Genomic DNA, 24,311 nt, shown 5'->3' on the forward strand with positions numbered 1-24,311 from the left:
GGAGAGGCGATATTTATGCCATTGCTGACAAATGTAATTACAATTGATGGCCTGACTCAGTTCACTCTTCCAAATTGAACGATTTGCTTGATGTAATTTCATTGTTCCCCCAGTTTTTCTTCATTGCTTTATTTGTTGAAATGCAGCCCTTCCTTTAATCTAAATGTAATTAAAAGTGTAATTCTTCATCATGTTATGAAATTTGAATTATTGATTATGCATCACTGTCATCTTCACAACTTCCTGTCGCAGCGAAGGCAGCCTATTCATTTGTGGTGGTGAGGGATCATTGTGGGACCTGAACTGCACCTTCATTACCTCACATTATTGTGACAAATGGCAGATTGCCTAAATCAGCGTCTCGCACACTTTCACGTCAGCATGCGGGCCTGCACTGGAACTTTTTTTGTTGTTGTTTTGTGGTATGCTTTAGGTTAAGCATGCAACAGATCTGCAACACATGCATCAGGTAATAGAAAGCTGGTAAAGCATTGGCTCATTTAGCAGAATTTTTCATTTAGCGTCTAATCCCACAGCATTTTTGTTGCAGCAGATTTTAATATTAGACTGACTAACTGAAGTTTAATTGTTTGTCATCATCACTTTTCTGATTACTCCATCAGTTTTCTTTCACTCAGCTCTGCATCAGCAGTGTCTTATCGTCTCTGTGTAACATTTAACTCTGTCCTGTTTTCCAGATAGACATCAGCAGCAAAATATTTTGGTATACGTATGGCATTCACACATACGGGCATACACACACATGCACACGGCGCGTGATTCAACTCGCACAGCACTTGATATTTTGACATTTTAGGTTAATCATTTGACATTTTTGGGTACTTAAATCATGGACCACATATTGGAAACTTTTTTTTCATGTTTGCCCAAGTCTTTGTGGGAGGATGGGATGGTGTATCAAGGTGTTTCCATGGCGATAAGGGTAATGTGTCAAGGTCCCCAGAGTTTAGGCCTGGAAAGGTCCTGACTGATAAGCAGAATGAAAAAGTCAGCAGTTTGGCCAGTGCCATCCCATCCCTATTTTCACCCCTCACCCATCTTCTCCTCTCTCCAATCCTGCCGTCAGTCTGCTCTCTCGCGTCCTCCCTCTTTCCTCCTTTGCGCCTGCTCACTACCTCACCCTGCTATTTATACCTGCGTCTGCAAATGCCATCTCTTTCATCCTCCATTATTCTCAGTTTACTTAGTTTTTCTCTCGTGTTGCTATTATGCTGTGTTTTTGACATTTATTTTCACTCTGCCATCCACCCTGGTTCACTTGTACTAGAGCTCACGTATTCCCATTGTTTTTTAACCTTCCCTTCTTCCTCACTTTGGCTCCCTCCACTCCACGTTAGCCAGTGTCGGATGTTTAAACATCTCTGTTTAAACAAAGCACATAGTCCAGAGAGTAGATGAGCGCCATTCAAAGTCAGGAAAGTAAATAATTAGAGGGGGAATGTGGAAAAAAAACAACTACTGCATGCACAGCATTTTACATCACTGCCATTTAAATTATTGTATGACGGCTTATACTGTGTTGATGATAGAATTGTGTTGTGTAGGTGGACACACTCCGGTTGGAGCTGGAAGGAACGCGGTCTGACAATGCACACCTTCGCCATGAGAGCCAGCTGGTCATGACGAATGTTAGCCGTTGGATTACTGGACAAAAGTATGGCAGCACTATTTTCATGACATTTGCATATGAGAAAGTCTTTTTAAAAGCAACCTATCAGGATTTCCTCTTTCATTGATTGTGTACGTGTAGTGTATTTTTTTCATATTTTTTACATTTTCCTTGCTGCCCACACGCCTGTAACCATCTGGTGTGGTTTTGAAGTTCATCATTGGATTTCAGAAGTCTGTGCTCTCCTCTCAGGGCTTCCAACGAGAGCCTCGCTGCCAAGATGAAGGCCCAAAACAAGGCGCTGCTCATCGTCACTGAAGAGAAAGAGTAAGTATTCATTTAAGAGGGAGATTTTTAAGTACGTTAGTTCATTAAAGAGTGATTTTTTTGTTTGTGTGTGGGCATCTGTGTGTGTGTGTGTGTATGTGTGTGTGTGTGTGTGTGTCTCTCTCTCTCTCTCTCTCTCTCTCAATCCTACACTTTATACTTGTTTACCAAAGATGATTAAAGATTGTAACAAACAGTCTTGGTACACCTGGAAACTGGGTCACCTTTCCAACCAGAAGAGTTTAGGATTGTAGTGCATGTGTGTGTGTGTGTGTGTGTGTGTGTGTGTGTGTGTGAGAGTGTGAGTGTGCGCGTGTGTTTATGTGTAATATGTGTGTGGTGTGTGTTTCTGTGCATGTGTTGTAGTGATTCAGGTGGACTCTGATATACTCGCATCTGACAGCCATTCTGCATGTCTACATTATCATGACTCACACACACACACACACACACACACACACACACACACACACACACACACACACACAGACATGGGCGTGACATATTCCTCTTTCCAGAGATCAAAGTGGTCTCGCCGTCTTTTGTCATCCCACCCCCCTGCAGTGCCATACCTCCCTCAGCCCCGCCCAGCAGCGCCCAAACTGTCTGTGTGTCTGCTTTTTCCTCTGTGTGTGTGTGTGTGTGTGTGTGTGTGTGTGTGTGTGTGTGTGTGTGTGTGTGTGTGTGTGTGTGTGTGTGTGTGTGTTTTGTTCTTAGCTTTTTGTTATGGCAACCTGTAGCAATGGTAGCAGTCTTTATACACCTGGAGCACACGGGCTGCATGAAGTTGTGTTTCATACAATGTTAGAGCTCAGTACCTTCCCTGAATATACAGAAACGGTATATTTCTACTTCCCCTCCTGTTAAATACAAGTATTGCCTCTGATGTGTAGTACAGTGGTACAACAAACACCCAAATAAGAACTTGTTTTAATAGTTCCCGATACTGAAGCTTGGTGGCATAACACAATACTGAAATAAATAGCCAAAAGGGTAAGTGATAAATGACTGTGGAAATATAGCTTTTCGTTATAATGGATCTGTGTGTGCACGTGTGTTTGTGTGTCAGAGATAATGTCTGAACTGCTAGTTAAAGGCTGTTCTGGAAGCACAGAAACACAGACACCATTTCTGTGGCGGAATATTTTGTCTGCCATGTTAACAAGAGTCTCTTGATGATAATAGGTGTCTGTCTTTCTCCGAGTCTGCCACTCTATGTATATTCCTCTGTTTAACTCTGTCTCTGCATCTCCTTGGCTTTGTCAGACGTCTTCAGGAGGCTAATGACACATTGAAGGCGGAGGTAAAGAGACTGAAAGAAGTGGCGGATGAGAAGGAGAGAGACACGGAACGCTTCAAGGTGAACAAGTGCAGAGTGGAAAAGCAATGAAGTACAAATAGGGAGAGACAAAAGAGAGACGATCACAAATAGCTTTGTTTTTTATTTTATAATTGTTTGCAGGCCCAGATACGAGACCAGGGCATCCGGCAAGACAAGAGAACGTGAGTCATCTCTGTGTGTGTGTCTGTCTGTGTGCATGCGTGACCGTACATGTAAGTGCATACATTTGTGTGGATCCACCAGCTGATCAGAGTTTAGCATTCACATCCAACAAAAGCATTGCCCACCATGTTTCGCTCTTTCACACACAATCTAGCCCGAACAAAGCTGATGATGATAATAACAGCTGGAGTGCCAAGTTGTGAATGAAACACCCCGTGGGCCCAGCCACCTGTGTGTGCCCATGTGTGTGTGCGCGTGCACACGTTTGATGCCTCTTCTCCAATCTGAATACGTTATTCATGCTGGGTCTTTAACAATGATTACACTCCAATCAAGGGCCCATCCTCTCCCGCTTGCCACCCCCATGGCTGTCAAATAGCATTCATCAGTAGAGAGGAGATATATTTATTATGTTCATTAAGGCAATTAAAATGAATGTGGCACAGATGGGATTGGATGTAGGATGGAAGTGAGAATGGAGGGTGTGCGCATGTGGGAGAGGGTGTTTGTGGGGCCACCTGCCTGTAGCAGTATTCCCCATACCCCCCAAGTGACCCCCTAAGGTCTCCCTCATTAACAGCCCCCCCGCCATACCCACCTCGCCCCCTTTTCCACACATGCACGCTCTCATGTTGCACCCCTCCCCTAACGAACCACCAGGCTCTGTTTCCAAAACGGATCAGATTTGTTTTGACTGGGGTAGGTTTCCAATGCTATTCAAAGCTGTCAGTCATTTTAATGATATCATTAAGGGGCCGCGACAGAAAGATGAATCGCATTTCTTTGTCTTTCCCTCATAATTGCGAATGAGGGAGAGAGAGGGACAGAGCGAGAGAGGCAGTTCATATAGATGTATGCATAAGAGGGGTTTTGATTGAGCGAATATAATAACATGGAACGAGATAAAAACAGTGAATGAAAGCCTCCTCCATAGCGTCCCCCCATCCATTCTCTCTTTTTTCTCGCTCCTCTTTTCTTTATTATGAGGATTCCTAATTTATTTCATTTCATTATTGCACCCCACCACCACCACCACCACCACACACACACACACCTACCCAAAATGCCATATGTATGAAAATCATGCATCTATAAGACAACAGATATGTCATGATTTTTGCGTGGCAGCCACATACATTCAGCGCATAAATCTCATTACTGGTGGCAAAGGGGATATCTTCACAGTGTTCCCCACCTGTCACTATCGCTGACAGCAATCAACACAGTGTGAAGTTTCTGCCATTAGATATGCCTTTATTAAAGAAATTTATTATGATTACATGGCCTACTGTTCCGAAGCAGCTGGAGTGTCACGGCTTCATGTTGTGGATGGCATTTTGTATTAGCAAGGCTCACCAAACGGTGAGGAAAAGAGGAACAGAGGAGATTTAGATTGATAAAAGACACAGGTCTCTATTTAAGTTAGAAAATGCACAACCCAAATTCAAGGATGGATCTTATAAGAATGTGTAAAGCTGTATTGATTATTTTCAGTTTTTGTGACATTAAAATGCAAATCTAAGTCAGCATTGGGGGATTTGTTTGCAGCCCCACTGATCCACTGACAACTGTATAGCCTCGTTGACCAAATGAGAAAACGCTGCCGCCGCAGGGTCCATTTTCCAGCTTAAAGATGTAGAAATCTCTGCGCATGAGCCAACTCAAAGCTCAAACCGGTGCATCAACAGGCGAGACAACTGAGGCTGGAGAGCTGAGATCTGGAGCTTTTTAATGAGGTGCAGCAGCTAACATTTCAACACATGCTTTGTGTTCGTCAGAGTAAAACTTTGACGATAACCGTGTGCTCCAGATCTCAGCGTTCCAGACACATTTAGTAGCTGTTCTGGAGTTTTCAGTCGTAGCACATAATCCTCCTCTGCAGCATGGGGTTACCCAGTTCTCATGGAACTGTGGATGTTGAAAAATGTGATTTTTCTGAGCACCTTGAGGACTTCTAGTTCATTTCTCTACCTTGAAAACAGTTTTAAAGACCCATCTCACCACGTTAGTGGTGATGACAGCTAAAACTACAAACCTAATGTGTTGTATTAGGAATGCAAAAGAGGAAAAAAGAATCTGAAAGACTGGCCTTGAGAATAATGCTCTTTAGCTAAAATCAAAGCACTTACCTGAAGTAACGCTCTATCAATCAACAACCCCATCAAAAGCACACAGATCACGGTCACGATGTTCAGTGTGCCTGTAAAAATCTTCTCCACAGTGCTGTTTGCAGCGTGTTGTGTTTTCCGGCCCCTTTCTGTTGCCTAGGAAGGGAAGGAGGATACTACTTGTCCCAGCTTTCCCTTCCTGTCTTTCCTCCAGAAGTGTTTAATATCAAAATAAAGAAGAGGAATGAGCTCTGACAACAGCCCTAACAATGCAAAAGTGGCTCCATGTTTGTGCCGCGGAGCAGTGTTTGTGCAAAGTGCATGCAATTCAAAGCAGAGAAAATGCTAATTTCTTAGCGTGCTTCTGAACAGCAATTATACTCCAGCCTCAAATTTAATTAAATGATATGTCATCGAAAATCTTTCACATTTCACCTCAAATTATCTCAGTTCATATCTGAAAATATGAACGTGGCAGTGCGCAGTGAAATGCACAAAGCGGTGGAAGCTGAGATTGATGCTATTTGCAGTGACTGTGTGACACAACCTCATGTGGGGGAGGCGCTCATAAAGCATCAGGCATCATCAGTCGCACCACTAACAATGTGCTTCCAATTAAGAGCAGCCAGTGATCACAGCGGAGGATTTGTACAAACACAGAGAACTAAAGTGACAGAGAAACAGAGAGAGGAGATAAGAAGGCGACTGTGTGAGGAGACAGTCAAGTCATGCATAAAATTTGAGATGAGAGCAGTAAATAAGAAAGATGAGAGCAAGATTGGAGCAAGAGAGGAACCATGTAGTTTATTGCTGGGTTTAGAGAGCACGGCAGCTTGGCTTTGACACTAATGACTGTAATTATACACATGCTGATTGGGTTAGGCCGCTAATTACACACATCCATGTTTGCGTGTAAACACAGGAACACATGTTTACACAGGCGCCATGCCAAGCGCATCGCTGCCTTCTCACATCGGGTGCATAAATCTCACACAGTTGTCTCAGCGGCGGTGGCGTTTCATGATCTGCTGAATACCACATTAGCATCGAGGAAAGAGTTTAAATCATGGGAAGAATCTGTGGAGATGCGGCGCTTTCGATTTTATGGAGTTGGAGTTAATGCCTCCTGTTTTTTCCTTCGCTGTAGCATTGGAAGCTCGCTGAAGTCATCTTTTAAAAGGCATTTACAGTTTGAAAGATCAAAGGAAAAGCCAGCATTTCTTCTTATTAATGTTCTTTGTATCATCATTATGGTGTGAAATTAAAAGATTCGGAAGGGTCAGTTGCAATTATGTTCAGTTTATGAATGTCATTTTTCAGGAAATGAGGTTTCTTTAAAAAAATGCTTACATTGGACAAGCTTAATTAGCGAGCTGGTTAATAGGCAGGCGCTCAGATTACGCTCTGTCAGCTGGTGTATGTATGGAATTCTTTTCAAGTGAATTCTCATGGTTCATTTTCTGTCTTTGTACGTATCTGGGCAAATTGATACCTGAATGCATTTCAATGTATATTTTAGTATTTTGTCTTCATCAATAATCGATTAATACAGATTTGAGTCAGTCACTGGACCACATCCCTTCTGCCCATGAACAAATATTGCACATCAGTGCGTCACTATAGCTGCTTTTGTTTGTTTCTTTTATTGTTTAGACGGTGGTTTTATTCAGTGTTTTAGCTGTTTGTCGTAACCCGAGGTTGCGTCATTTTCCGTAGAAAAACCAAAAGAGAAGTCTCAGTCCAGACATCATGGGGATAGCACTGTTTTTTATGCCACTATTGTTGATGTTGCTGTTTATTGTGTCTTGGTTGAGGTTTACCATAGACGGTTACAAATACATGGGAGCTGAATGGCTTCACTAATGAGTCTCATAAACTTTTCAGACAAAAATGTCAGTTCACATATTAGCATCTCCCTCAAGTGTCTCCTCAGATCTTAAATGTTTTAAGTTATGGCTAATAGGGCCAAAAGTTTGTGTGTTTGTGTGTGTGTGTGTGTGTGTGTCAGCTCACCCACATCTACAGAAACAATAATGTCATTTATTAGCGTTTGGAGGAGCGCGCGCGTCTTCTCAACTGAAGCAAAACGGGACCGTCTTTCCATCCGCTGCTCTGATAGAAAATCCCAGCTTGCTCTTTCACAAGAAAATTAACATTGGGGAGGTACAGTGGTGCTTTAATGGGCTAAGAAGTCTTCAATAAAGTATTTAGAACGTTTTTTCCGAATGCTAACTGGACAGGTTCACTGGGGCATGAAAGAAAGAGCGTAAAGCGGGGGCAGCAAGCTCTTCAGCCCGTACAGAGCACCATTATCCACCGTCGTTAATTTAATAGACATTCCTTAAGTCAGCCCTGGGTCTGAAGATAGCAGACCCTAACATTTGTTTGTCATTTCCCAAAACGTTTTTAATAAACAGTTAAAATCTTAAATGGCTTCTTGTACTCTTAATGTTCCCTGGCTGCGGTTGCGTTTGTTTTGTTTTTGTTTCTTTGTTTTTTTTTCAGTTTTATATGCGCTTTCATATATAATTTAATGATTTCTGGAACCCATTTGCTCACCCATCTTTGAGTTTAGTAATAAGTTATAATGAAGGTGGTTATAATGAAGATGATGTGCGCCAACTTCTTTGTGCCCCAGATTTCGAGGACGTTTGATTGAGACTGTTTTGTCTTGCAAATGCATATCATTGTGCAAAAATACTAGGGTTTAAAAATTTAGCATGGCAGGAGCAAGTGTGTACTTTATATGCTTTTTATGGTAAACTACACATGAGCCAGTCTCAAGCAGCAGCTGGAAAGTAAAGTTTTTATTGTCCTGTTTTCTTAAACTACCACAGGTGCTCAGATTTACTGTAAAGACATCCGACTTAATTTCTCATCTGTTTGTTTGTGCGCGCTTGTGTTACAGCATGCAGCAGCAGGGTTGTGTGGCTCTAAACCTCAGCAAAATCCAGGACATGCAGACCAGACTCCGACACAACCTGGAGGCTATCGGAATGCTAAATCAACAAGTAAGAGTGCACGTACACATGCACATGCACATGTATACACACACACACACGCCGGGTCCTGGCAGTCCTTTTACCCGACAGATGCAAACACACACCCACACACCGGCCCACCTGCTGTTGCGCTCACACAGAAGAGGAAGCTTTCATGCGTCCAACTTCAAACGCACACGCGCACTTACACACAGGCGCACACAGACATCCATTTCCTCTTCCTACGATAAAAGTGAAAAGTCGGGTGGAGGGGGGGTGCGCGGTGTGGGGAAGGGGGGACAAATCGTATCGGGAAAAAGCAGTGACGTTTCTTTCCACTGGTAAATGATTTCCCTTTCATGAAACTGAGAGAGGGATGTATATCAATACAGCTGCGCTGATCTCTCCATGACAGCATAGGGAAATGGCCCGCTGTGATAAAACAATGTGAGGGGAAAAACACAGAGGAATATTCTGAGGAAAAGCTGACATTTTTTACTGTGTTGAACTTCACAAGAGTCAACAAATCACCAAAGGAGAGACGAATCAAAAGTACTCCTCAGCCCCCTCAGTTCTCCAAAACTCCAGGGCCTGGGGAACGGCTCACCCGACTTTTGTTAGTTTGCGGAATGGCCCGCTGATTGACGGGGTACGACGAAAGCTGGTACTTGTTGAAGTTTTTTAATGCGGTGTTGTTTCGGTGAAAAGCAAATGGCATTAGCTGCTTGTGTTAGATGGAGGAAGGTGGAGCGCAGGAAGAGACAGACGGAGAGAAAGAGAGAGGTGTTGTTTAACAGGTCAGGTGTGTAATAGCACCTCTTAATCTCTAGTGTGAATCATTACACATATTGATCCAACACGGACAGTCTGCACACACACCAACATACAAGCACAGTAGGAAGGGATAGGGTATAGACAGTTCATTTACACAAGGCTATTCCCTCTACTGGACACACACACACATGCACACAAGCATGCACACTCGCACACACAGACTATCAGTAAAGAAACTGAACGGGATGTCTTAGTTTATCAATGCAAAAGGCTTAGAAATCAGGCCTGTGTCTCTGCTTTGGATTAGTCTCATTTGCTTATAGTCACAAGGTGCTTAGTAACTACGTAACACACGCATGCATGATTTCCATCCGACCGTCAAGCAAATTTCATGCAAACTTTTGCGGTGTCACACAAATTTCGATGCGAGTCGAGTGATTTCTCATCATCAGGGATGAAGATGAACATCAGTGGAAAAAAAGCTGAGATTCTTTCAAGAATTGATTAGCATTAGGCAAGCTGTTATTGTGCTTCAGCGTCAGCTAATGTCCAGGTTGTTTCATGCTTTCATGCAAAGATGAAAAGGAGACGCATGAGGCAATACTGCAGCACACCCTCCACTTCAAGCAGCTGCAGGCAGTGATGGATTGACGAGTATTACACAGTATTTCAAGATTTCAAAACTTGTTTTGCACTGTTGTTGTCAGTGGTCAGATCATCCTCCTCCAACAGAGCCAAAACCCCATGAATTTAAAAACTTTTTTCCAACGAGAGGAAATTTGCTCAACATTTCCATCACTGTTCGGTTCTTCTAACTCAGTCATTTTCATAATCGTTAAAAAAAAAAAAAGATGGTATGGAAGCCAAGAGCGGCCATGTTAATTATTTCAGAATGTCAAGAAAACAAGCTTTGTTAGCTCGAGATAACGAGAAGACAAAAGGACGTTTTCCTCGTATTACTTTGATAATGTTTATCAGAGATCAGGAGGGCCGTGCCAACATGCACAGATGACATCCTGGCTGCTGTAGCAACTGATTTAAGTATCCATTATTGATAAACTCATCAGATGAGAAATGGCATTGTGTCTTTCTGTTTCAGGCAGTATTCATGTCAGTCGACTAGCCCGGCTGCAGCCTCGCAGGCGAGCGCACTTCAGTGAGCCTGCTGAAAGTCGCTTTCTCGTCATAAATGATCTTTTGTTTTTCCAAGATAACAAGATAAATTAACCCGTTATCACAAGAAAATGAGCGTGTCATTTTTTTTTATCGCAGGATAGCAAAGCTTGTTTTCTCTTGATAACGGGTTAATTTATCTCGTTAGCTCGAGAAAACAAAGAGAAAACAAAAGCAGAGATAACGAGATGATTTTTCACAAGAAAATGTTTTTCGGTTTCCTCAAGATCGAAAATGAGTGCCTGGTTCATTTCACTGCACCTGATTTCAGCCTGTAAGATCACTGTCATGGCTGACATGACCATGATAGACCCTGAAGTACAGTCTGATGCATTGATCAATAATGGGTACTCCTTGATCTGACATCTTCAGCTTAAATCAGTCGCTACAGTTGTCAAGACGCCATCTATGCATGCTGGCAATGCGCTCCCGATCTCTAACAATATAACAACTTTTTGTTTTCTTGTGATATCAGGTCGATTATGTGCTTATCTCGAGCTAACAAAGCTCATTTTCTCTAAGATAACTAGATAATGAACTCGTGGTCTAGAGATAATTTTAAAAAATAATAGCAAGCGCAGCCGTTCGGGGCTTCCGTAGAAAGAAACCCAGCTTTACTAATGAAAAAGTGCAAACGCACTCGTGCACCAGCAATGAGACACCCCCCTCCGTGTCTTTCTGCCTGTCTCTTTCTTTCCTTCTCCCCCACTTAAACACATCCTTTTCATCCAAACATATGCACACCAGTTCACCCGCCGTATGTGAAGGTTGAGGAGACAAGCTGTGATTTTTAATTTCACCCCCCTCCCTTGCAATTAGGAAAGCATCCAAAGCATCCGAAGACGAGGAAAATTAAGCAGGTCCTCTTGAATATACGGTTAATTATAAATGTCAGCCTCAGTGTTTTTCATCTAGAAATTCTATTGCTTTTGGCATAACATAAAATGAACACATTGTCGGATGTTTTGCCTGTTGCAAATACTGTTTAAGCGTCTTAGGATAGTTTTGACATATCGACATGTCATTGGTTCTTCGAGGGTTAAGCCTAAGACCTCGCTGTTCCTAGTCATCAGATGTAATACATTTGCTCAGATTTATTGGACGTGTGTGTGAGTGTCTGTGTGTGTGCGCGCATGTGTGTGTGTCTGTCTGTGTGCATGCGTGTGCGTGCATGATGTCTGGAAGGGTAATGTTAGCAGAACGGTCCGGAAATGTGTCTGTCTCATCTCCGTTTGTGTTTTTCTCTCTCCCCAGCACACACACACACACACACACACACACACACACGCACACACACACGTGCACACACACACGTGCACACACATGGCCAGACATGTCGATGTGACATCATTCTTTAACCGCAGCTTTCACACAGACACACACGCACACTAAAAAACAGATGTGGAGGAGTGCAACTGTCATTACCCGACGTGTCTCTTTGTCTCTCCATCCTTTAATTTCTTATTTTACCCTTCCTCACAGCTAAAAATACATAATTTCAAATCTTTTACTCTCTTTTATCTGCCTTATTACAATTTTAGACTGGCACATTTTGCATCTAATTACCACGCTGTACAACAAATGTAAATGCTATTATTTTTTTTTACATTTAAAGCCACGTTTTAACTCACTCTCCTGCCTGCCTTTACCCAAATTTCCTTGTCAAAAAAAATATAAAATAAAATAAAACACCCTCAATTTAGCTAGTCTGTAATTGTGTTTCAGGGAGCCCAATCATGTTCTGACGACGTGCGATTTGTTTTGTGTCACGGATGATTTTGTGTCAAATCGACCTCTAATGATCGCTCAAATTGGTTGTTTTCATGTAGAAATTTACACCGTCGCATGACTCCCACTTGCAACCATTTCAAACTGTGAACACAATACTCTCCTGAAACCCTGTCGCAATTTTTTCCATTTGCATTTCTGTTTCAACAGGCATGAAAGTAGCTGTGAAAGATGAATTTAGCACGTAATGGGATGTCAGCTACCTCATCAACTCCATAGATATTGACTTTTAATGGTTGATGTTTATTGCTAACTTCAAATGATTGTTTTGTTTTGTTTTTAATTTGCTTGATTTAGTTAAATGAGTGTGATGTTGAAACTTCCTTGAAACTTAACAGAAATTGCCCCTCCTCCCTTTGTTTCACGGTCATGCATGAAGGTTTTCTGTCAAAAATGTTGTTCTTCTCTTTGTCTTCCTCGGTGCTTCTGTCTCTTTCTCTCTCCAGTTAAACGCCCTCAGCGGGGAGAATAAGCGGTTGCGTAGGCAGCTGGAGGAGGAGAGGTCCATGCGACTGCTCCCTCCTCCTTCCACCGCCCAGCAGTGCTCCTCCGTCCACCTCCCCTTCTCCCAGAGTGCCCGCCCACCTCCTCCCTCCACCTCCCTGCCCTCCTCCCTCCGCCTCCCTCATCCGCTGAGCCTGGACACAGCAACAGGGGACACTGATGTGATTCTAACCCAAACCGAGCTGAGCGGAGCTGGGCTGGAGAGACCAGGTGAGTCCCAGGCTTTGGGTGAAGCGTTCCGGATTGGCCCGGCTGCATGTGTCTCTCTGGAAGAAGCAGCTCGGTCTGGGAGGACAAGCAGGGATCAGACCAAATGAAGCCCCCTGAAGACGTTGACCTGTCATGACTTCCTGACCTCCAGCTCCTCACCAGGGAGAGTGCTCAGTATGAGGTTAATGTCCTGCAGGTCAAAGTCAAGTCCCAGGGTGGTTTTTGCCTGAGGGGGCCTCCAGAACCAGCGAATAATGGAATTTCATCAAATCGTCAAAAAATCGACTCAAAAATGTCTCTACTACTACCACACCACGAAGACATTTACTCCAAGAACATATTCCCATTTTCACATAATTAAATCTGACATTTTTTACTTAAAAAAAACAATTGATTGCATCCTCAAAATGTTACAATGCTCCCAGCAGCAGTAGCTTATAACATTAGCCATTACTTCTACAAATAATGATCTTGTTTTGCAGCCAAACTGTAGCACTAAGCACTAAAATATTTTTTCTGTATCCGCACTTATTTGAAGATTCCAACAGTTCTGACGAACTGTAATCAATTTCATTCAACGTAAATGAACTAAACAGAACAAGTGACTAACTGCAAATTCTTAAGTGTTGATGAATGTGTCTTCCACTGGAGAGGCTTTGGATAAATGAGGGACGGCACTTCATCAGTATCCACAGACATACCTCAGATGTTGATGTGAATGGCTGTAACACAGTCTCTGATTACGCTGCAGCTGTGCGCCATGTGTCCTGCGTCTACTGCGGTGAATGTGGCGGTGTGTCTTTGTGTGTGAGCACATCGTGTGTCTGCGTGCTTCTGTCTCCCTGTAAATGCCCGTGGGTGAGTGTGTGCTTATGTGTGATTGAATGTTTATTGTCATAGATGTTTTATATTTTTGTTTTATACTTTAAAAGGTATTTATTGATTTTCCTCGGTTGCTGTGTTTAAGCCCCCGTGTTGTAAAGACGGAAAAACAGAAAGCAGATACATTTGTAAGCGGTCGTACATTTCTCCCTATTTTTATTCCATCTGTCAGTATGACAGCAATATCTTAGTTGGGTGTGTGTAACAACAGGCTAGCAATGCTACCAGTTAACATGGCATAATTAGGCAACCTTACAGTTTCACATGACTGCTGAGACACACAAAGATATTGACACAGGTAAGAATGTTTCTAAGCAGCAAAAACCTCTTTACAAATGATCTAAAATGTGGTGTTGAAGCAGGAACGATGGCACCCTCTTGCTTTATTGACATGCTGTCTTTCCATGTGCATCAACAGGTGACTCTTTTGGCTCTTTTTATACGCTTCTAGCAGTTGAACAAGAGCACTGCTCATTCACACAAGCAGAGACGAGGAAAAGAAGCATGCAGATATCTGAACTTTAACAGAAGGAGCACTATTATACTGTGATAATGAGAGTTCTGGTGAAAGCGCAGGTCTCAGGCCACAATTGGCTTCCTCGTCTTGCCGTTCTTTCGCACTGTTTCCCCCCACCTGTCCCCCTACACTCCCCCACCTGTCTTCCAAACCCCTTTTTATATCCCTCATTGCTTCTGTACATACATGGCTGTTGTATAGCCGGTCAGGATGTCGTACATTTTAATGATTTCGAGCAGAACTGCGTGTCCTTGTTAGCTTGGTTTTTCTCATTTGCCATGTCACACTCAAAAATACCCCTCTTTTATGTGCAAACACACATGCGTGCACCCACTCACACATCCACACGCATTTATATTCTTTCACAAACACACACGCACACTTGCACAAACGGCACAGTCATTAAAAATGAAACCACAGGGTTTTTGAAAACTCCCAGGACTGAGGGAAAAGTCAGCGGCGCAGCGGTGAAAAGAGTCCCCCTGGAAACAATGAGGAGAATGATCATTTGTTGTTCTTGAAAACCCGGTGAGGTTTCACAGAGGTTAAGCTTCCCTTTGATGTGTTTTTAACTCGTTTCAGCTCTGTGGAGGGATTAGTCAGCCTCTCACACACACAAACACAAATGCACACATTCACACACACAAGCACATACAGGCTCTTAATTTCCACACCATGAGCTCCTCTCTCACAAAGGCGGTAAGCACAGAACAGGCTCCTTCCTAACCTAATTTCATCAAATGAGAGTGGGTGGTACTTCACTGCTGTATGTGTGGTCCCTTGGAAATCTGTGGTAAACCAGCAAAATATTGCAAGTCAGTATTTTCTTTTTATTCCAAATTAGCGTCAGGCTGTTTGTGAACAGTGTGGCCCCTCAACCACGGGAGAGATGGAGAAAGAGAGACAGAGTAGCTGTTGATCATCACAGCACTCATTACAGTGTTTACGAGGCATTATTTGATCCCTGTTTCAAGATACAAATGATTGGGGTGCTCTTGCCTATGATGTGTGTTTGTGTATGTGTGTGTGTGTTATCAGCTCCAGTCTTGGCTTCCCTGTAGGTCTCTGTGCGGTTGCCCATGCTAATAATCACACAAAAAGCTTGCGTTCATAGCCCGTGTCGTCAGCAGCTCTGCAACAAATAGGGTTTGCAAATGATTCTCAGTGTTTGTTTTAACCAACTTGGAGTGCCAGATGGGTGGAGGTAGACCGTACCAGGGCAATTCACAAAGACGGTTTGCAACCCCATCAAGAAAAGTCATCTTCATTTCATGCAAAAACTCACTAGAATTATTTAAATGAATGACAACGGACCAACTTAATGTAACATTTATGATTACATACAGCAGCTTTATATATCAAGTCATCCATACAAACTGTGGTTGCATTCTACAAACATAAAATGCATCATGTGCAACTCAGAATCACTCCAAGGAAAGAGGGACCTCACCAAGACTTTCACTTAAGGAATTTAATAAATATGTTATATATAGACTGTAACATAGAAATGGACATTTTTTAAATTGTCATATCATGACAGCCTATATAGCCAACACCTGGAACAGTCCTTTTGTCATGTGAAAAATGCTTTAGCTGGGACCAGCACAGTATTCTGCGACTGTTAAAATGACTTTTAGTGGGAGAGGCGGTTCTGTCACACCGCAAACAGAAAATGACAGAACAGCAACAGAGGGTGAGAAAGAAATAAAACTGACAGGAGCGCTGGCAACATGTCTCCTCTAAAAGTTAGGTCACTCAAAAAAAAAAAAAAAGGAAAGCAAGAAAAGGGAGACAGCTACTCACACAATGTTTCACTTTTAAAAAGGTGGGTTTTTGTTATGTGGTTACTTTTTATAGACCATACAGCCACACTATAGCAAAATGCTGACATTCTGTTGGTGCAGGTGAATTTAAGCTTTAGGCAGAGATTCATTTTCACACTGACAAAATGTCCCAGCAAGAGCCCTCAATCCTCCACCTACAACCCACACATGCACTCACACACACTCTCATTATCCAGTGTTTTGTGTTTAATTTTGTCACATATTAAGGAGTAAATCGGTGCCAGATCACATTTTTCATCTGTACATATTTACAGTGTATGGCATGTAAAGCTGGCAATGAATAGCATTAATCCTATGCTTAATTTCAGCATTTTCTGAACAAACTCCTCCACTGAAAGGATAGGAAAGTCAGTTTTGCACCGCTCTCGGTGGACTGACACCTCCAACTATTTTTTTAGTTTTGGCTCCATTTCAGTCATTCATTCAGGCATTTTGCCTTGCTTTGCCTCGCCAGCAGCATCTGATGTTGGGCAGAAAACTGTTACTGCGGTCAAGTCACAGTTACATTAATATATCCACCTATTATATGCTATAAAGATACCAACAGGCGGTAAGTTAAAGTAAGATGCAGTTCTGTTAGAAAGCAAAAACATCCAGATAATAAAACTATTCAACTGCTGCAGTAATGTCATTAGAATAATACCCAACTTAGTAGAAATAAGTGTATAGTTCATTAAATATGTTTAAACAACCATAGTTTACAGTGTTGCATAATGATTTCATTTGCAGCATGTGTGGCCCTACTGGGAACTGAACCCTTTGCATTGCCAAAATCATGCTTATGTATATTCCATTAAACAACACAAGACCACAAACATAAACCCCACAACCAACTGTAAACTGAACTATCCCAGAGGAGCTCATTGCTGAATTATAAGAACAATAAAATAAATGTGAAGAGATGTTTTCTCATTGGTGGAAGAGCAACTCTTTTACAGTAGGTATTAGTCAGTCTTGAGAGTTCCTGTGGAGTAATTGTCAGTGCATTTGTTGTGTAATGGGATGTGGGTACACTGCGTACTGGATTCCTAGAACAGCTCTGATTGGCTGCAAAATGAGAACACAATGCTTCTGCTTCAAGTTGTCCTGCTGTTTAGCTGGCTGACTGATCCGATCTGTCCTCAGAAATGGCAGGATAGTTATTTTGTCTGTATCTGGTGATTTTGTGACTTTTTATAGTTGCAACCAACAGTTCAGAGACAGCACATCGTGATGTCATTTCGTTGAGCTGAGTGGAGGTAGGGTGTGTGTGTTTGTGTAAGCTAAAACGCAGGGACTACAATACCCAGAAGCTTTGGATGAACAGTGCGATCAGCTCGTCTGAAGCTAATAATGTGTAAACTCTGATTGATCCCTGTAGCAAGGTGGGACTGCTGGGTTCGCCGAATGGGACTCAAGGAAATAAATAAAGGAGCATGAGCTTGAACTTGAATTTTAAGAAAGGCAAGTTTTGGAGGAGACTGGCTAGTTGGTCAACAAAGTTGCTCAATGATAAGTAAAAGCTTAATATTCTTTCTTGTGTTTGTGGGCAACATAACATTATCACAAAGGAGCACTGGCAGTACCAAGGAAGCAATTTAAGTAATAACCACATAAAGTGCATGCAAACAAGATGATGCAAACATTGATCCAACTACCAAACGCTGTTGCAATGTTAAACTTTGAGCTGCACAGTTTATTGACCAGAATGTAAATAATGTTGATTAGTAAAGCAAGCAAAGATGTGCCTTAACAAGAAAAATCCCAAACACATTCCTTCCTAATATGAGTATCTTTGGTGCTCACATTTAGATGTTCCTGTACTCTGTGAGTGGAAATTGAAAATTGTCTCTTTTTTTCCTCTCTCTCTCTCTCTCTCTCTCTCTCTCTCTCTCTCTCTCTCTCTCTGTCTATTCACTTTCATTGCCTGGAGAAATCGGTCTGAAAGTCATACATTGAGCTCATAAATGGACAGGATCATAAATGCATTGCTATGTAATCAGAGTGAAAGAAAAGAGGAAAAAGCCCATTTCAGAGCACATAAGTGAATGATAAAGATGATCTACAATATTTGGACTACAACAACAAAGCTGGACACTCTGACAGCTTTTCTATGTAAATAGTTTTGGAAACAAACCACGAATAGCTAGCAGCTTCTTTGCAGTAAATGTCAGTTGTCTTGCACAGGATGAAGGTAAATATAGTGTATTTTAATGCTTTAACATGGAGTATGGCAGCACACAGGGGACATATGACAGATTTTTGTGCCCATGCTGCCATCTTTTAATGGGTAAGTTGACCATGAGGCCACTTTCTCAAAAAAGTTGGTGTGTTCCCTCAAGCAGCAAAGGGAGAGGTAAGAGGAAATGGGGAAAAAATGGTATAGTTTAAGACAGTAGGAACCCTAGAGGGGGAAAAGAGATTATGAGACAATTTGAGGGAGAGGAAAAGAGTTGAGGACTTCAGGGAAAGAGGAGAGGAAGTAGTGAAAGAGGGATGCAAGGGGGAAGATGCTGAAAGAACGTTGCTGGGGATTTAGGGAGTAAGTTTGGGAATGAAGGGGGAAAAAAAGAGTGAGAGATGGATGCAGAGGGAGGCCGACAAAGGAACGAAGGGAAGGAGGTGCAGCGTGTGATTTAGAGAGTAGAGAGGTGAAGGTGGGAAGAGAAGACCGAAAAGAGGAGGAAGAGAGTAATGAGACATTTAGGAAAAGGTGGTGAGATGGAAAGAAGAGTGAAAGGTGAGAGAGGCATGTGACGGCTAGAATGAGAGATGGAGGAATGAGGGAGACACTGGAGATTTAGCGAGGGGAAAGATGGGAAAAGAGCAGAATGAGAGAAAGAAAGAATGAGAGGGTAGTGGGAGATTTAGTGTATATATGGAAGAGAGAGTGCCAAAGAAGAGCATATTGTCCTTATCGGCCTGCTCCAGAAAGCCTGCTCCCTAATGGGGCCGGTGTGAAGGGGAAATGAGGACTAGGCCTGATGCTACCTGATTAGCCATCGACTCAAACACACATCAAAGGCAGGGAGGGAGGGGACGGAGGAAGGAGTGCAAGGTGTGTGTGTATGTGTAGTTGTGGGCTGAAGGTGAGTCACCATCACCTCATTCAGCGGGACCACGAATGAAAATCACTCTCACTTTCCCCGCACACACACACACGCAGGCACACGGCCATTTTCTTCAACCTTGAAAGGGAAAGCTGCTCTGAATAAGGAGATCCTCTGAATGGGGCTACGGAGGAGAAGAAGGGGGAGGAGAGGGGAAGGTGGGGGTAAATAGACAAAAAGGCGGCGGGAGGCGTGGATACGGTGGAAATGGGAGGGAGGCGAGAAGGGGAGGGAGACATCAAAAAGAGTCATCATGCTCCATATTAGCGAAATAATGAAATTTGCCTTTTAGCTAATGACATCTTGGGACAGCTCTGTTGGTTTTCACATAAATTACAGCAGGCCGGACTGCATCTCTCACTCGCTACCTCGGCACAAAGCCATCACACACGCACACATACAGTAGCTATAAGCGTGGACACAAACAAAACACACACACATTCAGAGTGATCAGTGGCGCAGCGTCAAGCGGTCGGTGTCCCTGTTTGAAATTCAACACTCTCGCAGACCTATATCCCTTTTCTATTCCACACCCTGAATTCATTACTGTCACACACACTCACACCTATAATCATATTCATCATACTCGCCAGAGCCTCCCTTACCTCACTACCTAAATTTCTATCCAAGGGAGCCCCAATATGGCTGCTGATGACCTTCATTAGTCTCCCCCTTGCTTTCTCTTCCACATTCTGCCCACTGTGTTCGTTTTTCATCTCTCTCACACTGTGTATGTTCACAGGCATGCCCTCTCTCTGTTTTGTGTTCTTTCTCTTATTTTCCTCTCTGTCACACTCATTCAAACACTTTGTTTCATGTCTCTCTTTTCATATCCTTTCATGCACTGTTTCCCGTGCCTTTCCTTCTGTTTCTCTTTTCTCCCTCTTTTTTATCTGTCACTCTTTTCTCATTACTCCCTGTCTCGGTTTCATTAGCATACAGAGTAAGAAGATGGCGCTGGGGGTAATCTGTGCGAGTCGGCAGTGACAAAATGGAGGGCGTCATCAGAGGTCGCGGCGCTGTCATCAACCGCCAAACCTCCGCTGATGTCTGCCTGTCACGCACTCACACTCATGCGTGCATCACACATATTTGCAGTGCACTGGGGAGAAGGGAGGAAACATGTATCCATAATCAGGTGTGACACATCACAGCGTAAACGCTGCAATCTCACCTGACAGCCACGCACACACGTACGCACGCAGTGTTTGCGTTGTGGACCACCGCGACTCAAACAGACATTGACAGGTATCTGAGTATATCCTGAGATGCACGTAACCGCGGCTTTAATGAATACAGCCGGTTTGTTTTGTTTTGACTTTTTTCTAGTTGTTGAATTTATCAGGGTTTTAAAGGATGGAGATGTGGGAGCTGTGCAGAGGGAGACGGACTGTGATGCCTTTTGAGCCTGTCAGGAAGCCTTCTTCTCCATCTTTAGGTGTCACTGATAATCAGTTCAATAAGCTGGGGATCAACAAATGTCTCTAATCTGGTTAGTTTGGGAGATTTTTATAGATAGGACATCTTTTGTAATCCAGAAGCTGTACATCCTTCATGTACATACATTTACATGCACATATTTAAAATCCCCTTGCCATGGATCATGCAAATGGATTGTGTTTACAAAACCTACTGCAAGGGTCATCATAGTATCATGAAATTGTCTTAAATGGCAACCAAAAATGTGTCACTTTCGACTTCAGTCTGGTGACTTTTGCTACTTCAGCCTAGATAATAGCAAAGCTGTGTAACTTTCACTGAATAGCAGTAACCACAAGTGACAGCTCCTGGATAATGGTGCTAAATGGTAAAACGTTGTGTAACAGTAGCGCGAGGAGAAGAGTCCTGAAGTCGGCAAACTGTGATGTAAGTCACACAGAATGAAGTTTACTAACCTTAGCTAACATCAGCTGTGGACGGCCATTAGCTACTCATCATACCAGCCCGAGTAAGGCCACAACAGCAGAACCCCTGATAGTGTCACATCCTGTAGCCTCAAACTTCAGTATTCTCAGAAGCATTTAACAGGCAAACATTATTGACTTAGCATGTGATTGGAGCCTGGCAGAAAAGATATAATGTTACATTAAAATATACTATGCATTTTCATGTCAAAGGTTGTTGATCAGTTGTACTTCAGTGAACAAAGAAAAAACTAGGCAATTTTTACGATGTATAGGTTAGCTTAGCATACTGGGCAGGGGGCTGTTGTGAGGTGCTTTCGTGTAAAACGTATTAGCGTCAGAGACCTCCTCCTCACACTTCATTTGTCGTTCGTGTGTGTGTTTGTGTGTGTGTATGTGTGTGTTGATCACTCGGTGGCCTCCTCCTCTGTTGTTGAATAGAAATTGTTCACTTATTAATATCTGGGCTTGCTTGACAAACCAACTGTGTCTCAACAAAGTAAACTGTGTTGGGTTTAGAGAATGAGAGGGAGAGCGCATAAAGAGGATGGAAGAAAAGGGAGGAAAGAGACACTGCAAGAGGGAAAAAAAATGGTTATAAGGAGTGGTAGCCATGGAAAGAGAGAGAAATAGGAAATGAGAGGCCAAACAGAGAGTGAAGGATGAATTCCCAGGAGGCAGTGTTAAGTTGTATTGGTGTGTGAGCTTGTCACTAATAGTGTCCCTGCCATGGTTATGAGAGCTGGAAATACTTTGGTGCTAATAGACAGATTATGGAAAGAAACGAAGCATGTCCTGAAATCCTCTTAGCAAGACTTCACCTTTTTATTTATTTATTTCCTGCCATATTCGTTTCTTTCTTTCCTTCTCTCTTCCTCTCTCTACCTCGGTGGCCTTGGCATTGTCTTGTTGGAACGTGTTTCATGTGTCGTCTGACGCTTGGTGGGTAGTGTTGTCTCTCTCTCTCTTTCTCTTTCTCTCTCTCTCTCTTTCTCTCTCTCTCTCTCTCTCCCCCTCTCTTTTTCTGTCTCACACGTTTTCAAAAGGCACTTTATTTATTGTCCCGGGGGAGCACTACATTATGCATTAACCTGTTCAATTATGCATTCATTTATGCAGCCGTTGCCTTATGTAAATGCACTTTATGATTAAACAAATTGTTTCGCTGTTTGGCCGTGTGTTCCCCACATTGAGTGTTTGCCAGTGACATCATGCAGCGGCAGCAAGAGACTCCATGCCTGTAGTGTGTATGTGAGTGTGAGTCCTATTTGTGCCCCATTAAAGTGGTGAAGGGGCCTTGGAGATTGCAAGAATACTCCATGGGCTTCACAAACTGAACAGGGAGAGGCAAGGGCTTCCTCTGCCGCTATGTTTGCTGCCCCCTAATCAAGAAGGCCACTAAAGAGGCCAAATTTGGTTATTTTCAGATGCTGCCCAATCATAGGGTGTCAGGGATTTTGGTTTTCCACATTTCCACTGTGTTAAAAGCAAAGAGATGAATTATTGTAACCAATTAAGAGGTGATATGCATAGAATAAACACTACAAAGCTCTTTCCATGAAACAGCATTGGAGTTACAGTATTTAAAGAACCCCTCCAATGAAAATCAAGCATTTAACCTTACTAACATACGCGTATTGCTGTTTCGCAAGCTAAGTTCCACTGTTTTCAAAATGATGGTAGAGATCTTTCTGTTTTTGGCTGCAAAGTTGCAAAAGGGGAAACGAGGAGCCTTCATGTATTACCAAAACATCTAAAGTGGGGCTGCTCTGGCTTAGGAGGTAGAGCGGTTGTCTGCCAATCAGGAGGTCGGTGGTTCGATCCCTGGCCTCGGCAGTCCACATGCCGAAGTATCCATGGGCAAGATACTGGACCCCAAAACTGCCCCAGATGCTGTGCCATGGTGTGTGTATTCGTATGTATGTCGCTTTGGATAAAACCATCTGCCAAATGACTAATTGTAAAGTAGAAGTAGTGTTTTGGGTTATGCCACAAAACTTACAGCCTGACACTGTTCCATCCATTTATCCTGAGGACCCAGCAAGTACGAGCCAACATGTTGGGCAAGTGGTAAGTTTATTTTTTTCATGTTTATCCGTTGTCTGTGTTCAAATGTGCCAAGTTGCATGATGATTCGTGCACCTTGGCATAACCAGGTGATAGTAAAAACCACCTTTCTTATCCACTACAAAGTCTTATAGCAGACACATTCACATCCACCACTGCTGCATTCATCATTTACTGTAAAGTGATGAAGTGAGAAGATCTTAGTCATCTTTTAAGTACAAACACCTTGATCCCAAAGCATGAGTGAGTGATCATTTACGACTTTTGCTTTCTGTAATTGCAAGCACACCTTAGCAAACACAAAACACACATACTGTAACACATTAAAACATATCTGTGTTGCTTTGGTCAGAGGTTTTACTTGTTTTGGCTGCGTTTTTGTCAGAAAACAAACAGTGAAATCACTATGGGTACCTCAGCCAGCCAATACTTGTACTTCCATGAGATCAAATAAGTGGATGCACGCCAAACACTGAAGTTGTTATACCACAGCGATATCGTGTTGTCAAAAAAATGCGCTCTCATAAGCAGAACTCTGAAACAACCGCTAATTTAAAACAAATACCCTTAATAGGCAGTGTTACAATGTCAGCTGAGGCCTTGGAAGTCTCTATTGACTAAAGACTAAGAGTGTTGCTCTAGACATCTTAATCACAGCTATATATAGCCTTTCTCCTATCTGACAAGAGAAATGAGCAGCCATTTAAGACAGATGAACTGTGCCTGGATGGTGGGTAGACTTATCTAAACCGCAAGCCACACCTTTGATCTACTCCAGAATCTCCCATTGGTTTCCATCTGATACAGGCTATCTGATTTACCCACGCCACTGAGGAATGAGAAATTTTAGAGGAGAAGAGATGAATGGAATATGCATTAAGACACCTTGACTATACAGTCAGTCTATTTTTCCGCTTTGCTTCCCCTTTTTTCCTCCTCATATGCAGCCATTCCTCAATCATGCGGTTGTAGCACTGTGACTATACCCCCCCCCCCCACCACCACCACC

General features: G+C 42.8%; 1 protein-coding gene across 1 annotated transcript; it reads left to right on the forward strand.

Annotated features, from left to right (window-relative positions):
- Nucleotides 1-1,888: 1,888 nt before the first annotated feature.
- On the forward strand, nt 1,889-13,611 carry LOC139347115 (uncharacterized). Its single transcript, XM_070986586.1, has 5 exons — nt 1,889-1,957; nt 3,224-3,317; nt 3,420-3,460; nt 8,478-8,580; nt 12,732-13,611. Exons 1-5 carry the CDS (start codon nt 1,911-1,913, stop codon nt 13,104-13,106), a joined length of 660 nt encoding a protein of 219 aa, XP_070842687.1. The 5' UTR covers nt 1,889-1,910; the 3' UTR covers nt 13,107-13,611.
- Nucleotides 13,612-24,311: the final 10,700 nt, after the last annotated feature.

Source organism: Chaetodon trifascialis, chromosome 18 (genome assembly GCF_039877785.1).
Source record: "Chaetodon trifascialis isolate fChaTrf1 chromosome 18, fChaTrf1.hap1, whole genome shotgun sequence".
NCBI lineage: Eukaryota > Metazoa > Chordata > Actinopteri > Chaetodontiformes > Chaetodontidae > Chaetodon > Chaetodon trifascialis.

What these genes read in the sequence shown, in the direction of transcription:
- LOC139347115 (XM_070986586.1), top strand. Translation starts at nt 1,911, where the DNA reads ATGAAGGCCCAAAACAAGGCGCTGCTCATCGTCACTGAAGAGAAAGA. An exon ending in ATCCGGCAAGACAAGAGAAC is followed by an intron (nt 3,461 to 8,477) that starts GTGAGTCATCTC and finishes CTTGTGTTACAG; the next exon opens with CATGCAGCAGCAGGGTTGTG. An exon ending in TCGGAATGCTAAATCAACAA is followed by an intron (nt 8,581 to 12,731) that starts GTAAGAGTGCAC and finishes TTCTCTCTCCAG; the next exon opens with TTAAACGCCCTCAGCGGGGA.